Consider the following 19,927-nt stretch of genomic DNA (forward strand, 5'->3'; position numbering starts at 1 on the left):
ACACACATTTAAACGTTTTATTTAATATATTTAATATTATTATTTATTTAATATATTTTAATTTTAAATATTATTACATGTTTTTAAAATTAAACCACCAAACACAATTTTAATTTTTTTTAAACTGAAATCAATCTCAGAATAAAACTACCAAACACATTTTCAGAAATGATTCCAAAATGAAAATGAAAACGTTTTCATTTTCATTTTTATACAAAAAATAAAATTATTTTGGAACGAGTTCCAAACGCACCCGTCATTTTTCGCAAGGATGAAACAACATGACGTTTGGAGCTTCCATGAGCTTTGGTTTTTGCAGAAAAGATCCGATCGGATCCGCGACCCGACCCGCCGGAAAACTAAGCTCCGGTGGTCCATTTTTGACGTTCTTAGATGGGTTTTGTTCTAAATTTCATTCTCTTTGGTTTTCAAACATCAATTTCACTCAAAAAACCCATAAAAACCAAAACCCCACGGAGGAGCTTGAACGTGTAGTAAACCAAAACAAAATAAAAATAAAACTGTAGCCTCAAATCCAACAAGTTAGTCTCTGATACCATTTACTAGATTTTAATGATCTCAACACAATCTAAACAAGATCAAAAAACAATAATCTAGCTATAAATCCGAAAATACCATAAAACTTATTTGAGATTTAGGCATTCATTAGGAAGATTACCTCTTCCGGTAGACAGCGAAATGCGTCGTCCACGGTCGCCGGAATCCGCCAATGGGCGGCCGGAATCAATAGAGAACCTGCAAACATGATGAAGAATGGCAAGAGGTGCTCTTGAGCTCCTCCCTATCTCTCCCTCTCTCCACCGTTCAGCCACACCCCAAAAGCCCCTACAAGCACACCAAAAACAAAAGAAAGGGTGCTGCCTCTCTTAAACCAAACCAATTGGGCACTAATAGCTTTTAACCAATATTCATTAGAGAGGATATAAGGTCCAATGGGCTGATCAAATATTATGAGATAGAGAGAGTTCATATGCCTCAAGCGAGTTAATAAAATAAATGTTCATCCCATTATAAACCGATATTTAACAAACATGCATGTGTTAATTCACATTAACACAGTTATCCATAAGATGTTTTAATTAATTACAGAGTGAATTATTATGATTATAGAAGTTCACATAAAAATATTCCAACATTTACTAGTTTGAGATCCATGTTTTTCAACTATAGGACCAACATGAATCAACGGTCGAGATTTTCTTTTATCACATTTGTCATTTCGTTTAGCATTACTCTAAAACTAAATGCTAAATTTTCTGATATCTAATTTGTTTGTGCATATTGTCATGTATGTTTGTCTTTTTACAGGCCCAGCAGCTCCCGAACCGCTGGACCACCTTGGAAAGACTTTACAACAATTATGCTAAACTTTTTCCTCTCTTTTTTTCCCCCTTTTTTTTTCCCTCATGATGTTTTTGGTCGGTTAGTTCCATTTTTTGGTCATGATCAAGTGGAGGGTCCAAGTTTAAAGCCATCACCTGTTAGTACTTACCCAACACTTCGTTTATTCCAACACTGCAAATAATCATAGTTTATATGGAGCAAAATCCAAAGACAGTCTTAATAATTAGTCTTTGCTTACATTACCCAATAATCCTTCCACATGGCTACCCTGTATCATTTCATTCTTACCACATAATCTTGGAAAACATATAATAACATTTATATACGTATGTATATATATATCCTATAAAGATGGAAAATTCTTCCAGGTATTAAAGGAATCAAGATCTAGGTTCTTGCTATCTGTAAGTTATGTGCTTGAATAGATTATTCCTTGAGTTATGGCTTCTAGGGTTGTTTTCAAAGAGTCAAAACTTAATTGCCTACTTATATCAGAACAAAATCTTTAAATTTTATTAAGGCTCGTTTAGAAAGTGTATTTGAACTATGATTTGGGTTTTGATTCAAATTCTTTGTGAGAGAACGAAAAGTTTTTTAATTCAAATTCCTTATAAGAGAAAAACATTATAACAAAATCATGATTTGAGTTTGACAACATGTATCAAACGACCCGTTAGATACCAATTACTTGCTTAAGATGAAATTTTGGAAAGCGACTTGGGAGATCTACTACTGTTTTCTGAGAGCTATATAATAAGCTGCGGTCTTGCTACTATTTTCATTCTGGCAATTAAGACATAATGAATTAAAGGCTGCTCAACCAGAAGGCTTCTGATTGGCTAGGTACATAAATCTATTATCTTGGGATGCACCTACGGAGTACCATAACTTTCCCAGGCATTTAAGTCAAATAGTTAGCTTAAGACAGTCAATGATGAATAGATTAATGAGGCCTATTTTCAACATCAAGTTCAAGGTATGAATAGAGCTTGGAGAAGGTATTAATATATAGTTGGAAGAATTCTCTGGTAAAATATAAAAAATTAATCTATCGAAAGTAAAATGTTTTAGACCGTTAGATTTGTATCAAGTCTGAATAATTATTTTTGTTTTCTATTGTAATTTTAACGTGATTTGATAATCAAGAAAGTCATCCAAAATCCTCAAAGCCTCATTGTGTTTCACACTAAAAGTAAGATTTAGATTCTTGACAAGGTATTGTGGTCAGTGGCGGAGTTAGAAAATATTTTTAGGGACATGAAGTGAACCTAAATTTTAACTAAAATAACAATACAACTATTTTAATTGAGTTTAATTCAGTTTTTGAAGTTTACGGTTCACAAAATTATGGATTTATATAATATTTGGTTGATTTTTGTGTTATTTGCTATTTTAAATTTAAAATACAAGTATCTTAAACTTCAAAAATCAATTTTTAGGGTATAACTGAAACTTCTCTAAACAGATTAATACAAATATTACAAATTAAAAATTTCAGCGGGGGCAAATTAGAAAGTAGTTTGTAAACAAAATTATTATTGGGGTTTAGATTAAAAGGAGCCACTTGGGCCGGGGGGCAGCTGCCCCCTAGGCCCAACGTGGCTCCACCACTTATTGTGGTCCTTGCAAACCATATCCTTTAAGAAACCACCTTGGTGTCTTTTCAAATAAAAAGGGTCTTTCTCCGGTAGGGTGAGTAGAGTCAGAATCTGATAATTTGAACTTGTCAAAATCACTTTATATTACAAAAATATGTAGCATAAAAAGTTTATAATACAAATTTGATAGCTATAAAATGAATCTTTTAGTAACAAATTGTTTGTTATTTTCCAAATTCTAATGTTAATATCCTAGCAGTTTAGACCAACCCAAACAAAATAGATACCACTGAGTGTTGTGACTAGTGGTTAAGGCTCATTGTGGTTGGCTTGTGGTTAAAAATTCAGAGTGTTGGTAACTCTTTTAGGATATTAAATGTAAAGGTTTATTTTTTACTAGCCTAGTACTCAATTGAGAGTGTCTAAGACCACACCTCTATGTGATCTTACCACTAGCACATTTGATGAGGCTGGGTGACGCATTTCTATCTCGAGGAGTGGTTGATTCAAAGTAAGCCAAATGCAAACATTGCTGTCAGGGCCCCCCCTTTGGTCACACGACTCATGTTCAGAGGAGGTATGCTGGTCGTCCCCTCCTTAGACTTTTTATATAAGAAAAGGTAATTGATAGATAGTCACTAACCTTTTTAATAGCTGATAATTTAATTCTTATTCTTTTAATTTTAATAAAATAATCATTAACGTCATTAAATTAGTACAATTAAGTCTTTTTCATTTAAATCCGTAAAAAATTTAACAGAAAAAACCATGTCCAATGCATGTGATCTAATACAACAGGGTATTTAGTAATAACATAATCTTAAACTTGAAATTAAATGAAAATTACTGAAAAAAAAGCAATTGCTAATAAAACCCAGAAAGCTAACCGAAACAAAGCCCAAAAAAGCAAACGTTGCTGGACGACCAAAAGTCGAAGCTCTCCTGCCATGGCGACAACGGTGCCGTGATTTCTCCCTTTCGTGATTCCGGCATCGCGCTGAGCTTCCCTTTGCGACGTTTCCATAAGAAGCTATGGAGAGTCGCGCCATCGTGAGTAGCAAATCTCAAGATCCCGATGGAACCGTATCTGATTTTGAGATCTTGCCGGCGGCGCCTGGTGAGAGATCTAGTTGGGATCTTTTATTCTCGTCTCTCTCTCTCTCCCGATGGAACCAGATCTGATTTTGAGATCTTGCCGGCGGCGCCTCGTGAGAGATCCAGTAAGGATCTTCTCTTCTCGACTCTCTCTCTCTCCCTCCTTCTCTTTCTTTCACTTCCGTTGTCGGAGAAGAAGACCGGAGCCGCTGGATCACACCGGCGCGAACAAATCCGGGCAGATGGGTAAAAGTCGATTGTATCCACAATAAAATGAGATCAAGTCCTTGTGATGGGCACATTAGGTATCATTTGAAGGAAAAAAAACACTGTTTAGAAATGAATTTCTTCCCCATTGCCTTACACCCACGACGGAGGGAAATCCAAATATGGTATTATAATAAATTCATTTATTTCAATGATTCGAGTTTAAAATTTGAGTTTTATTATAATAAAAATTTTTAGAAATAATCATATTTAATTTTTTTATTATAATAAAATTTTTTACATAAAATTACATCTCAACTAAAATTAAAAATTCAAATTAACGAACTAAACGAGGCCGCAATCTCTTTTTTTAATATAATTTTTGGGTTCTGATAACCAGGTATGTAAGGGTATAATCGGCGATTTGACAGCAAAAGCAATAAAAAATCCAATATAGAATAACATTTTGAGTGCTACAAGATACGATTGATTAGCTAATGTTTCAAAATTTAATGTTATAAATTTGACAGATGTAAACAGAAAGAATTTAATTGTACCAATTTAATAAGATTAAGAGATCATTTTATTAAAATTTAAAAATAAAAATTAAATTGTCACTTATTAAAAAATTAAAAATTATTTATGTCAATTATCCTATAAAAAATAAAATAAAATAAAAAACCCAAACAAAATGGATAGCATAAGCTAACATAGGTGTTGAAATATTGAAAACCCTTTTAACCAACATTGTTTAAAAAGTAGTCAAACCGGTTTGCGAAGTCCAACTAATTGTCATTTTTTTACTGCCAACTTCTTCAAGCAAGAAATTCCTTGGTGGGGTTTACCAAGTACCAACCAATAGGCTGTAAGTACATTGGACGCTTCTGTTTGTCACCTACGATTCTCACAAGCTTTCAAAAGTTATGCCCCTAATCCTATAATTGAAAACAAGATTTACATCATTTTCCTTTGTATGAATCTATGATCTGTATACTGAATTATCTTTTGCTAATAATAGCACATGATGTGTATTATTTACTCTAAAACTTTATCACTAACTGCCTAGGATACTAATATGATCTTCTTGAGGGCTTTTCAACTTGGCGTCATATTCAAATACCCCTTATTCTAATATGCAGCAACTGAATCTAGCAAGAGTTTTTTTTTTTTTTTTTGACCATTTCCATTAACAAAAATGGGAAGGATAAAGTTAAATAACTTCCGCATTATTAGAAACTGGGCAAATAGTGGACAACTACAGAAGTAGCTTTCTTATACTTGTTTGAATAATCTGCCAAAAAAAAAAAAAAATGGCTTGCCTCTTTTCTGGAAAAGAGAGGACAATATTCACTATTCGGGTTGTTGTTTTTTGAGCATAAAAGGAGTGGTCTTGTTATAACCAATTCAAGATCCAGTCTATTGGGAACAATATTGGCTTGCGAATGAGGCAACAAAAAGTTTTTCTTTGTAGACGAATAAATATAGGCGGCAAAAGGTCAAGTTTTTGAGCAGGGGCTTTTGCCTACACTGCAAAGGCTATGAAACCATAAAGAACAGCCCTTAATTTGAAATTTATTGCCTTTGCGCCAACCGGGGTTCAAAAACATAATAACAAAATACTAAATAGATGTTTGATTCATGAATTCAGAATCATGATTCAGAATTATTCTCAATTTACGTGTATTTTTTATGAAAAAAAATAATGTAACGAACTACGAATCATGATTTGAATTAGGGTTTGTTTGTTTCACGCATTTGAACTTATAATTCTGATTATGCTAAAATACCCTTTTTGAACACAAAATTTGAATTAAAAAACTTCCTACCAATGGTTCTCTCAAAAAATTTAGTTTCACAATCAAATTTATTGACTTAAGCACGTGAACTAAACATGCTGTGAATATTACTTTTGATATGTATTTTTGGGTAATCTTGACAGATAGCTCTTAAAAGTGCACAAGTCATAATTTTTACCTTTTACTCTTGATTCATAACCTTTTTAGTCAAATAATTACCCTAATAAAAGAATATTTATTAAGAGTAATGAGTAAAAGTCCGAACTCATGTACTCTTAAAAGTAAATTCTCTATTTTTTTGTATTTTTTTAAACTGCTTTGATATGCATTTTCTCCTTTTAAGAAAAAAAAAATATATATATATTTTTCTGATAGGATAAAAAAAGCTTATCCTAGTATAATATAATTCTCATATTATTCTCTAATATAATATGGCTATAGTTTTAAATTGTTAAATTTTTGTCAAATATTATCTTAATATTATGGGCTTGTTCTTTTAGAATTTAACTTAAGTATAATTCTTGAGTTGAATTTGAGTTATAACTTGAGTTGAACTTGTAACTTGAGTTTGTGTTTGGTTATGTACATTTGAGTTATGGTTTGAGATAAGAATCTTTCTGAGTTTGTGTTTGAGTGAGTCAAAACTTGAATTTGTATTTAGATAGTATTTTAATAAAAACTCAATGTTGATGAAAAATTTTAATAGGGTATATGGGTTGGGTTTTATTCGTCTTTTTGTTGTCAACGCATAGAAAAAAAATCATCTCAATCAGAATTAAAATGAAAAAGATAGCATTTTTAAGAATAAAAAAAATACTGTTCATTAATTTGAGTTCGAGTTTCTGAACTCGAGTTGAAGGGGAAACTTGAATTCGAGTTTTAGTCCTAAACTCGAGTTTGAACTCAACATGAACTCAAATAAAATTATAACTTGAGTTGCATTTTTTTGAGTTTTTCACTCAAAAGAACAAGCCATATATAATTAAATCTTATCCTAACAATTCAAACCTCAGTAATTTTTTATTTTAAGGAGACAATATCATATTTTATTTTTTTCTCTCTGATGGTCATAATTTATTTTATAGTTAATTCCACCAATACTCTTTAAAATTTACCTTCATTTCTATTTTAGTTTGCGACTTTTAAAACGTCATTTAATTAGTCTCTACAATGTTATTTTGTTTTAATTTTAGTCATTTTATTAACTAGGTGTTAAATATTTGTTGAAATATGTGAACATTATGGATCAAAATTGGTAATATAAGTGATGTTTGATATATAGATTTTGTTACAGTACAAACCCAAAATTTTAGTACTGCTACAATATTTTTCTTTCATAAAAATTTAAAAAATCATAATTAAAAACTCTAATTTAAACTCATATACTAAACAAGCCTATAAAATTTAGAGATTAAAATAATACAAAGATAAAAATTTAATTTTACGTAAATAATATTTAAAATTTAGTTATTTCTAATTTTGATATTTAATTTACACTAATTTTATTAAATATTTAGGGTCTGTTTAGTTCGTTAATTTGAGTTTTTAATTCGAGTTGAGATGTGACTTTATGTGAGAGCTTTTTACTGTAGTAAAAAAGTTAGATGTGATTGTTTCTGAGAACTTTTTACTGTAGCAAAACTCAAATTCTAAACTCGAATCGGTGAAATGAACGGGGCCTTAATATCTAATCGATAGAAGAGCTGAATTTGAAAAAGAACAAAATCCGATCTCGTTCATTTCATCAATTTAAGTTTAAAATTTAAATTTTGTTATAGTAAAAAACTATAAAAAACAGTCATATTTAACTTTTTTGTTACAGGAAAAAGCTCTCACATAAAATCACATATCAACTTGAATTAAAAACTCGAATTAGCGAACTAAACTGACCCATGTGAAACATTTTTAAAATCAATGTCCGTTTAGTTCGTTGATTCGAGTTTTTAATTTAAGCTGAGATGTAACTTTATGTGAGAACTTTTTACTGTAATAAAAAAGTTAAATATGACTATTTTTAAGAGCTTACGAGACCTTAGTGATCAAATAAAATAAGAGATAAACCTCTGATCATTCATGAGATTAATCTTTTATTTAATTTTTTTTTGAATATTCTTTTATTTAATTTTAGACCTCATTTATTTTATTAATTTAAGTTTTTAATTTTAAATTTTTATTATAAAAAACTCTAAAAAATATTACATCTAATTTTTTTTATTATAATAAAAAATTTTAAAAAAATATTATATTTTAACTCAAATTAAAAATTTAAATTTATAAAGGTAACACCTAATTTACAAAGTTCTACGCAAACTCAATAGAGCACTTTTTCTTCTCTTTTTTTTTTCTAGTGACGAGGAAACTGACACTCATCACGTGCTCCTCTCAGCTCGTCTTAATCCACGCGCCATTTCTCTCTCTCTCTCAGTAATTAATTCATGTTCAGTTTCAAAAAGTCCTTCCTTTTGCTTTTGTTGTTTTCCGCTTCCTCTGAATCTCTTTGCCACTCGGAAATAGTACTTCCCTCATGATACCATCTCTCCCTCTTTAAAGCCTTCTCGCTTTGTTTTTTCTTTCATTTCACTCTCCAGATCTCCCTCTTCAGCCCAAGGTACTGAAAATACTTTGGGCCCGTTCACTTTGCTGATTCGAGTTTAAAATTCGAGTTGAGATGTGATTTTATGTGAGAGCTTTTTACTGTAGCAAAAAGTTAGATGTGATTGTTTGTGAGAGCTTTTTACTGTAGAAAAACTCGAATTCTAAACTCGAATCAGCGAAGTGAACGAGCCCTTTCTTTTTTTCTTTTCTCTTTAATGGGTTTTTATTTTATTTTTTCTTTTTGGGTTGTGTTTCTCTCTTCTTTGTTAGAGGTTTGGTGTGTTTCTCTGAGCTTCATTCCCGTTTTTTTTTTTTGGTTGTTGATTTCTCGTGGTGCAGTTTTGTGTAGCTCAACATTTGTTGTAGAAGAAAAAAATCGTCATTTGCCTTAAAGTTGTCTCCTTTTTTAGTTTTAGCATTTATAATTGCCAATTCTCTAAATATACATTTTCATTTTCCTCATTTTAATACCTTCAAGGTTGGTGTCTTTTTTTTTGGGTTTTCTGAAATTTACCAAAAATGAAAACTTTAATAATCTATCATAGCACATTATACATGCCTTTGCGTGCTGTGATGAGTTTTTCTTTACCCTTTTGTTTTGCGCTCTCTTTTGGGTTTTTTCTTCTGAACCATTTTTGTTCAGTTTTGTTGGGTATATATGTATATATATATATATATATATTTTTTTTTTTTGGCCTATTATTTATGTTTTGTGGGCTTGAATGAAAGATTTTTGTTGGGTTTTTTTTTTCACATTTTTGTTCTCCTTTGGTTTCTTTAGCAGGAAATGGGTGTCATATCCAGAAAGATATTCCCAGCATGTGGGAGCATGTGCGTATGTTGCCCTGCTTTGAGGTCCAGCTCTCGAAAACCGGTCAAGCGCTACAAAAAACTGCTTGCGGAAATTTTCCCTAAATCTCTTGTGAGTATTTTAACTTACATTTCCAATTTAGTCACATCATGTTTCATAGACATTTTGTTGGAATTGATTCTGCATCGTTTATTCTGTTTTTATGGCTATTTTGTTGCAATCTAACCCCTTTGTTGTTGATAATCCACCCTTGGTTATGTTAGACATTCGTGTTTTAAGTCGTACTTTTTGATCCTCTTTTTGGGATCTCGGAAGGTGTAAAAGGATTGTTATATTATTAAGATGTTTATATAGCTGAGAATTACTTGGTATGGTGAGGGGGAAAACAAAATTCTATTAGTAGGACACAGTTATGAACCATCAAGTTTTCAATGTTGTATTTTTCATTAAGTTCCGATAAATTGTTGTTCTTATTTTAGTTTGATATGATTTTGACGTGATTTAAAAACTATGCTTGTTAGGGCTTTTTTTTTACCCCATCACAGAATTCTCTTTACTTAAGGTGGGAATTTTAAAGCATTTACTCAGGTTCCTTCATCAATGAAAGGAAATGTCTGAAACCACGCTTGGCGGTATCCATTTATAAAATAATGGTGTTTTTATGTGCATCATTGAACTCCAGAACATCTTATCTATCTAGACTCACAGTCTTGTCTGTCATATATGGTTTTTCGATAGCGCAAATGGAAGTTCTCAGTCTTTTGTAACTTTGCAGGATGGCCCTCCAAGTGAAAGGAAAATTGTTAAGCTATGTGAATATGCTTCTAGAAACCCCGTTCGGATCCCAAAGGTACAGACTTTCTTCTCAACCTTGAACCTTCTATATCTGATTGATGGGTACATGTAGGCTTAATCTTGCAATCAGCGAGCCAAATGCTGACTGCTGAACATTTTTACTGTTTATTGTTTTCCATAGATCGCAAAATATCTCGAAGAAAGGTGCTACAAGGAGCTAAGATGTGAGCACATCAAGTTCATTAATATTGTTACAGACACTTATAGCAAGTTACTTTGTCTGTGCAAGGAGCAGATGTAAGTGCTAGCTGTATCTATCCTCTTTAACAAAAGTTTGTAACAAAAAAAAAAAGGGACTTTTGATATCAAAGAAATGTTTTCGTTTTTTATTTTTGAAAGAAAAGTTGTGTATGAATTTTGGGGATAACTTTTCAAGTTGTGATATGGTGCCGGACATTTTACTTAAAGATCCTGTTAGTAAATGTTATTTATGTACTTTTTTTTTTCTTGTAGTGTTAAATATCTTTTGCACTTTGCAGGGCTTACTTTGCTGTTAGTTTATTGAATGTAATTAATGAACTTCTGGACAACTCCAAGCAAGATGCTGTGCGAATTCTTGGATGCCAAACTCTTACAAGGTTCATCTATAGTCAGGTGAATTACAACTTAGCTTTACCCTTCCTTGAAAGATCAATTAGAATTTTGTCACGCCCCAAAACAGGGGTTGGTGACGTGGAGGGTTGTTTAGAAATTAAACATGAATTAAGAAAGTGGTTAAACATTTAATAATGTTAAATCAGTTCCAAAGATAAAAACATTAAAAGAATTTCCAAACAAACTCCACTATTTTAAGGAAATTAAGTTTACAAAGAGTGAGGTGGATTTTCTCAAACAAAACAAGTTTCAAACCCAGCCTCTGGCATCCCATTAGGATCCTCCACAGGAAAATCCATTTTGTACATACATAAACAAAACAGAAAAGTAATATACTGACATCAACCACAGTCTAGTAGAATTTAAGGTTACAAACCATAATTTATACATGTCTTTGTAATAAGCGGAAAGGAAGGGAGTAAATTACAAATTCTTCTCTTCTGGGGATCGTGCTAGCGTCACCAATAGTCACTATCTACTCGGCACTACTCCTAGCGTCGCCTGAGAAGAATTTAAAACATTGAAAACTGAATAAACAGTGAGCGAAATGCCTAGTAGGATATAATTTCATAAAACTTTATAAATTTTAAAGAGAACACGGTCCGAATGTATTATTCGGAACCCAAAACATCCTTTAAATGAAAGGAAATAATCATAAATCTCAAGTTTCATGTTCAGGTAAGTGATAGGAACTTGTTTGTTGGTCAGAGAAGTTAGTAGTTTGTTAGAAAGGATGTTATTAGTTAGTTATTGTGGGCTTTAGTTGGTGAGGGAATTAGTTAGAGAAGGCAGGGGATATTAAAAGGGGGGTTCGGGAACGGAGAGAGGGCAGGAAAATACTGGAGTCTTGTTGAGGAAGTCTTGGCTTAGGCTGAGCAAGGGGAGGTTTAGCAGTACCTCGAATCACTGCATTGTAATTCATTCTTTCATTCAGTAAAGATTCATCTTTCTCTTCTCAATTCTTCTCATTTCTTGAGAATTGTCTTAGATCTTATCAGTAAGTAATTTATAAGATTATGCTGAATCACTTACCTTATCGCAAAGCCATGATATCACCACCAAAGTGGCCCGTACGGGTTTCGGGACCTGCCCCCAAGAATATGATCTCCATTACCCGATCTCTAAGCCATCATGCGTTTACCATTTCTTAAATAGGGTTATCAATGATATGGACAAGAATATCCTACCTCTTGGCAATTTAGTGTACGGATAACTTCACGTTGTCCAACCGTCTATTCTTGAAGCTTGACGTCCAATCGTGCTGCTAGTTCGCCATCAAAACAATGTTTTAGAATTGAGATCTCACCTTTAAAACGAATCTAGTTCAATTATGTACAATTGTTTCCTATTAGTGTGCCTTGACTCAACTCTAAAGTTTATAAACAACTTAATAATCCAAGTTTTTTTTTTTTCTGCAACTTTGCTGCAGCAAAGTGTAGTAGAGTGCAGCAAGGTGCAGCCAAAACAGCGAGAACAATACCAAAACTCGCATTTTCAAGTTGATTTCAAGATAAATTCATGGGAAATTGCTAAAACTAGTTTCCAAACACTTCAATATACTCAAGAAATGAAAACTCCCAAATTCAACTTAAATTCAACCACAATTTGTCCAAATCTAAACCTAAATCAAAATTCATCCAATCTTTAACCAAAATCATACTTCTTTAAACCAAGAATTCAAATACAAGAGTGGGTTTCTCAAGAAATTTTACCTCAAACTGATTGAAGGAGCCTGTTTTGTTTTGTTTTGTTTTTTTTTTCTTCTTGCTGCTGAAGAAAATGAGGGAAACATATAAAGGGAAAAGGAAAAGTAAGTGTATTTTCAAAACTGAAAGTAATTAAAATTTTTAATGACATGATTAATTAAGGAGACGTTTGGTTTATGGATTAGAATCATGAGATTAGAACCTTTTTTGATTTACGTGTGTTTTTTGGAGAGAACTGTAGCGAACCATAATTCGAATCAGGTTACGAATCCTCCAACCAAACAAACCCTAAAAAAAATCAATATTAGGCACACTAATATATCACAATTAACATAATTAAACCTACTTAATTCTTCCGGTTGTTACAAATTTACTTAACAAGACAACAAGTTAAACGACAGTTTGATCCGAATTTATGACAAAAATGGATAATCATTGTAAATTATGCAGTGCAGCTAATGATATCCCAAAAGTTGCCCTGCATAGAATGAATTGTTGATGTTGGAAGATTTATGTAGTTTTTATTTTAGATTATTAGTGTTTTCTTTTGTTGTTAGTAGATATTTGTCGTCATTGATTTCTATCATGAGCTTATGTTCAATGGCCTGATGTATGAACAGGCAGATGGAACTTACACACACAACATTGAGAGTTTCGTACATAAAGTATGCCTGCTGGCCCGTGAAAGAGGTGGCGACCATCAAAGGCACAGCTTGAGGGCATCAAGCTTGCAGTGTCTTTCTGCCATGGTAATTTTATTTTTTGACCATAAAGTTCTTTACCTTTTGTTTTTTAGGCTTTTAATCTGATTGGGGGACTTGGGTGTTGTGTATTTCACACGTCTGTTCTTTGGCAGGTGTGGTTCATGGCAGAATTCTCTAATATTTTTGTTGATTTTGATGAGGTCAGTTATTTGAGGTTATGTTTGAACTTTGAAGCCGTTATTTGTTTTTTTTATGTCTGCACATTTTAAATTTTACAGCCCAAAATTATATTAGTCTTCTGTAAATCTCATTAAAAATGAGACTCAGTATCTCATTATGATATTTTCTGCTTGCGTTTTTTGAGAAGTAAAGCACACATCTGAATGAAGGACCAAAATTAAAACAAAAAAATTGAATCTCGTTTATGTATGTATGCATACATGCATGCAGACACACACACATATATATATATATATTTGTAAATCTCTATAATTCAAAATGATCGCCTTTCTAAGCTGTATTTTATTTATATTCCTTAAATGTCCATTTTTACAATTATCTTGTTCAAAGTTCATTTAACAAGTGGTTCTTATATGGTGCAGATTGTACATGTCATCTTAGATAACTATGAGCCAGATACCCATGGCGAAGAAGATGATGAGAGAGCAGAATCACGTCGTAATTGGGTGGATGAAGTAGTTCGAAGTGAAGGCAGAATTGGTGCAATTGTTGGTAGTGATACCAGCCCTTGCAACATCATTAGGGCACGACCAGAGATTAAGGATCCTTCTCTTTTATTGAGGTAACCATCTTTGAAAACCTACAAATACAGCTTGTTTTTCGATCATTCAGTTGAAAAACTTTCTAAGAATCTTAGTTCCTGTGTTTTTTTCTTCTTTTTTCAGAGAAGAAATAGAGATGCCAAAGGTATGGGCTCAGATTTGTATTCAGAGAATGGTTGAGTTATCCAAGGAGAGCACAACAATGCGCCGAGTATTGGACCCAATGTTCGTCTACTTTGACTCTGGCCGTCACTGGGTTTCTGGGCAGGGGCTGGCCATGGTGGTTTTGTCGGATATGTCCTACTTCATGGAGAACTCTGGTAAGTTGATTTTTCCACCTAATTTTATGCATGCACTTTACTCCTAAATTTTGGTCATCATCACTGATGTCAATTTCTGTTTCAGCGAACCAGCAGTTGATTTTAACTTATGTGATCCGACATCTTGACCACAAAAACATTTCTCATGATCCTGAACTCAAATCTTATGCGGTCCAAGTCGCTACTGCTTTAGCTAGGCAAATCAGATCGGGAGCAATGCTGGCAGAAATTGGGTTTGTCTCTGATCTTTGTAGGCATCTAAGGAAGAGCCTTCAAGCCACTCTTCAGCCTGTTGGAGAGCAAGAGTCCAACTTGAATGTCATGCTCCAGAATTCCATTGAAGATTGCTTACTTGAAATTGCAAAAAAGGTCATTTTGATGCTTTTTAGGTACCTGTAGATAAGTTCTCATTCTTTTTTTCACTGTGCTTGTAGCCGCTTAATGCCTGTCGTCTTTTTGTTACTAGATTGGCAATGCACAGCCACTATTTGACCTGATGGCTATAACTTTGGAGAAGCTGCCATCAGCAGGAACAGTTGCTAGGTCGACCATTGGATCGTTGATACTTCTCGCGCATTCAATCTCATTGGCCTTGGTTTCTTCACGTACACAACAGGTGAGAAGAGTTTGGTACTATTACAGTGATTTTATTTTATTTTATTATTATTATTATTATTATTATTTTTTGTGTTGCAATTATATGTTTGTGCATTGAAGACTTTCGTAATCTTTTATTGAATTCTCACAACTTTGCAATTGAATGGAACATATAAACCATTTTGTACTGTTTTCATATAGGTATTTCCGGAATCTCTTCTTGTCCAACTTTTAAAGGTGATGTTACATCCGGATATTGAAGTGCGTGTAGGAGCACACCAAATATTTTCTATTCTTCTTGTTCCAAGTTCTAATCGTCCATGGCATGAAGTTGCTTCTCTGCGATCTGGCTTTCTATACCAATCAAGAAGATGGCACTCTAGTACTGCATCTGCGTTTGCTTCAATTACGGCTAGACTTGAAAAGCTCCGTAGGGAGAAGGATGGTGCCAAAGCCGATAAGCACGGGAATAACATTCATGAGGATTCTGAAGAGAGGGACAGTGTGGACGAAGTCTGCAAGCAGGGACGTGGCTGCAAGAATTCCCCTAACTTTTACAAGATTAGTTCCATCATTGACAGAAAAGCCAGTTCAATTGGTTTTAATGAGGCGGTGAGCAATTCTCTTTTTTTATGAAATCATAACCGGCCAGTCTCTGTGGATTTCTCTAGTTCTAGCTTATAATTTTTTGTGGTTTGTTGATTGGCTCAGGAACCTTTTGTCATGAGGCTTAGTGAGGATCAATTAGCACACTTGCTGTCTGCTTTTTGGATACAAGCCACTCTTTCAGATAATCTTCCTGCAAATATTGAAGCCATATCGCATTCTTTCATTTTAACAATTATTTCATCACGATTAAAGGTAATATATTAGAGATATATTTATATTACCTGCCTTGCCATCTTTCATTTTCTTTTCTTGCATTATATTTCTTCACACCCTGCTCATAGTTAAACGAGCAAGAGCATGTTGACTTCACAACTAAATAATTTATTGCTTAGGATCTAGTTTAAAAGTTCAAGCTTCCATTTCATACAAATTAATAGGAAATAGCTGCCTTTTTTTTTTTTTTTTTTTCCAATTATGCACCAAAACTCATCCAATTTCTGTTTTGTTAATTCTGGTGAAAATTGTCAGGAGGATGACCCTATATTCTTTGGCACACCCATTGTGCTTCAACTGATATAACACGATCTCTTGTTTTATACATGTGTGCATGTGTTCCACAAAATGGCTCTTCAGCTAATCACTTATGAGTTCTCTAATTTGTAAATATTGCAGAATCCAAATGACCACCTTGTGGTCCAATTATTTCAGCTTCTTCTGTCTCTCAGGAATGCATCTCTCGATCCTAACAATGGTATGTTTGGTGAAATTCCTTGGTATTTCAATTTTGAGAAAATCTATATCTTTTAGTCAGTATCTCTCTATCTCTTAACAGGGATGTTGCCTCCAGCATGCCAGAGATCTGTTCTTGTTCTATCAATGGGCGTGTTGATGTTTGCAGCTAAAATCTATCACATTACTGATCTGAATGATTTTCTCAAGTCACTAATTCCACATGATGTGAGTAATATCACTTTTTTTTCGGTGATTAAATTTCCTGATTTTGTCAAGTGTATAATCACTGATTTTTCAAGTAACTACTTTAGTATTACATTAACTGCACTCAGATAACTTATTTTTTAACCTCCATATACCATGCAGGATGCCTCACCTCCCCGAGGTTATGAGTTTACCACCCTCTATGCGTACACATAATATTAAAAAAAGAAGTAGTTTTAACCTCTCTTTTTTCCCCTCTTCAAATTCAGGTTGATCCCTATCTTGGCTTTAGTGACGATCTTCAAGTATATGTAAAGCCTGATGCGGATCTAAGAGAATGTGGATCTGCTGCTGATAATCGGCTGGCTACATCAATTCTAATTGAGTTGCGGGACAAAATCTACGAGTCGGAGAATGTTGTAATAGATATCTTAGTTCAGAATCTGACGAAGATTACTAAGGTATGATAATTCTTGAATGACCAATAGAGTTTCAAATTACTAATTGTTTCACTTTCCCTCTCACATGTCTGTTTCTGCTTCTTAAGCTGGAGGCAGGAGATGTTTTAAAGCAACTTTCAGAACCCTTTACAGCTGACGATGCATTCACATTCGGCCCTCGATCAGCACTGGACCTTGATCATGATCAGATGGTTGCTCACTCCAAGGAATCCTTGTCCTTTGATGCGGTATACTTTTTAATTATTCTAGTCTTGCTAACATCTGAATTTTTATGGGAACTTGAAGCGGTGGAATTTAGTCGCATTATTAACTATTGTTACTCAGGATCTTCCAACAAATTCATTGGTTGAGGATGATGCAACAAGTGAGCCATCAGTTGCGGACGTCTCTCGCTTCATTCCCAGAATGACTTCATCTTCATCTGGGTCCCATATTATCAGCATTGGGCAGCTTTTGGAATCAGTAATAACTCCCTTTTCATTTTACCTTTTACTCCTGTCCTGTAACATTGAAATTGTTCCCTCTTGCTTGTATACTGAAGAAGTCCAATTTTAGGCACTTGAGGTTGCCGGGCATGTAGCGGGATCATCTGTCTCCACATCACCGCTCCCATACAATGCCATGACAAGCCAATGCGAAGCCCTCGGAACAGGCACGAGAAAGAAGCTCTCCAATTGGTTGGCCCATGAAAATCATGGCAACAAAGCTGCTGACAAATTCTTTTCAGCATTTCCTGCAGATGTCCGCAAAACCCTACATAAGGTCAGATAGACATTATATGCTTGGCTCTTTCTCGTATCAATTTCGACATCAGAATCTCGAGCGTTAAATCTGAAAGTTGTATAGCTACACTGCTATAAATCAAATTTTCTTGATGTTCATGTAGATAACAAGTGAAGGCGGGCCTGCTCAGGGAGCGGTGTTTGTGCAGGATCCATGGTTATCGATGAGGTTGCCACCTGCTAGTCCCTTTGACAACTTCCTCAAGGCGGCCGGGTGTTAGAAGACTCAACACTTTGTGAAGTGTTTTACTAATAATTTTATACACATTTTACCATGCACCTAACACTTATATGCTTCTGGCTATAACAATTTATTACTCAACAAAATTTTCAACAACACAACAATGTCAAACTGACCCTAAAGGCCATTTATTTTATTTCATATGGTTACTTGACTATTAGATGGTATAATAAGAAACAAATTTATTATATCATTTATCTAAACATAGTTTAGATTTTAATCCTAATTCAAATTACAATTTATTTACATATCTAAACACGGTTCGAGTTACAATTTAAATCATATAATCCAAATCAAATCTTACAATCTAAACGGTAAACTAAACAGGAATTTAATTTATTAAAGTTCTAATTTATAGTATAAATTTGGTTTTTTGGAATTTCATTATTGAAAGACGTTTGCATATTTTCAGTGAAAAAAGATTAAGACGACAATACATTAATTGTTATTGATTCTGCGTTGTCTCAAGTGCCACGATAGATGTGGTAATAATATGAACAAACCAACATTCAAGTATAATTGTGCAAACCAACAAACCCTGGCAAGGAAACAAAGCATGTTTAACATTTAACTATATAGACCAATCATACAAAGAACTATCAAAGAAAGGCATAAGAACAAATTGATGCCACACTTCATCTGAAATTATTTAGTACATCCTAATATTCATAGACAGACACTGTAAAAATAAAAAGGCATCCAAATATTCAACGATATTAATGAAGATGCATTAGAGAAGGCTTGTTTGAATCACGTAAAATTGCACATAACAAAGATTCTAAGAAATGCAAATAGAAAATAGATCATCATTTTACCTCAATCATACAGAGCATGACTTAGCTTTTGTCTTGTAGCATTCAGGTTCTTTCCACATGTGAAATCAGACATCAAATTATCTCTCCTTTTTTCACAAAAAGAAAATATATTAAGGATTTAGTGTCCATAAATAAAAACGAAGACAAAAGTACAATAAACAATGCGAAAGATAGAGCTGAACCTCTAGTTTCAACATTTAAATTAGGTTGCGAGGAGTGTAATTCATGTTTTTCTCTGCCAAGAGAAAAAACAATGTGAAAGACATATCTCTTATCTGTTTAAAAAATAATCAAGGGACGGTTTCTAGTGAATATAAGGAAAAAAAACCTAACCTCCAAAAAGCTCAATGCAACTTCAAGCTTGCTCCCAAATAGATCAAACTAGCTTCCAAAAACCAAATGCCTAACTTCAAGTTCGCACCCGTGGCTGTTGGAGAGATTCACATGGCCAACTTGAACAAATGCTTTGGTTTGCAGAACCCTAAAGTTAGAAGCTGAAGGGTGCTCAACAACGAAAGGGCACCTGGTAGAGTAAGCATGACCAGAAAAAAATTGAGAAAAAGGTAAAATAGAAAGACCAAAAGTTTGAACAGTAATATGTGAGTAAATGAATAGTAAACAAACTCTAATTTATTATATAGTTGCTAGATGAAAGCGCACGTGTGAGTACTAAATTGAATAGTGCAAAATAACCATCCTCTCTTTACAGTTTTCTTACTATTACATTAACTTGAAAAAAATGAAGCTACGTGGGATCATTGAACTGAATTTAATATTAATATATATTTCTTTGATAGTAACCCTTAGTTTGGTAGTGATGTAAATTTTAGAAAAATTACTTTTAGCTGTGCTGAAGGAAAAAGCTGCTATTACAAAAAGTAGCTGAGTGTTTGGTAAACTATAATTATAGTAGCCGTGCTTGTTCTAAAATCAGTGTAATAGCGTTTGGTAAATTATGAGCTTGAATTGTTGTGGATAGTTAAAAATTACGACTATATTATATTATACTATAATATAATATATATAATTACAATATAATATATATTTATTATTATATT

General features: G+C 33.3%; 1 protein-coding gene across 3 annotated transcripts; it reads left to right on the forward strand.

Annotated features, from left to right (window-relative positions):
- Positions 1-8,541: 8,541 nt before the first annotated feature.
- LOC21401872 lies at positions 8,542-18,175 on the forward strand. Of its 3 annotated transcripts, none has more exons than XM_024163331.1 (20): positions 8,542-8,669; positions 9,438-9,578; positions 10,243-10,317; positions 10,444-10,559; positions 10,802-10,916; positions 13,243-13,371; positions 13,479-13,526; positions 13,929-14,128; positions 14,232-14,428; positions 14,514-14,797; positions 14,895-15,044; positions 15,227-15,637; positions 15,737-15,886; positions 16,307-16,385; positions 16,467-16,591; positions 16,840-17,031; positions 17,118-17,258; positions 17,356-17,493; positions 17,587-17,793; positions 17,918-18,175. In XM_024163331.1, exons 2-20 carry the CDS (start codon positions 9,444-9,446, stop codon positions 18,032-18,034), a joined length of 3,009 nt encoding a protein of 1,002 aa, XP_024019099.1. In that variant the 5' UTR covers positions 8,542-8,669; positions 9,438-9,443; the 3' UTR covers positions 18,035-18,175. The 3 variants fall into 3 exon arrangements, with proteins under 3 accessions (XP_024019099.1, XP_024019100.1, XP_024019101.1); XM_024163332.1 differs by having other exon boundaries at positions 9,441-9,578; XM_024163333.1 differs by lacking the exon at positions 8,542-8,669 and adding an exon at positions 8,913-8,928 and having other exon boundaries at positions 9,441-9,578.
- Positions 18,176-19,927: the final 1,752 nt, after the last annotated feature.

The sequence above is a fragment of the Morus notabilis genome, unplaced genomic scaffold, assembly GCF_000414095.1.
Source record: "Morus notabilis unplaced genomic scaffold, ASM41409v2 Scaffold322, whole genome shotgun sequence".
NCBI classification, from domain to species: domain Eukaryota; kingdom Viridiplantae; phylum Streptophyta; class Magnoliopsida; order Rosales; family Moraceae; genus Morus; species Morus notabilis.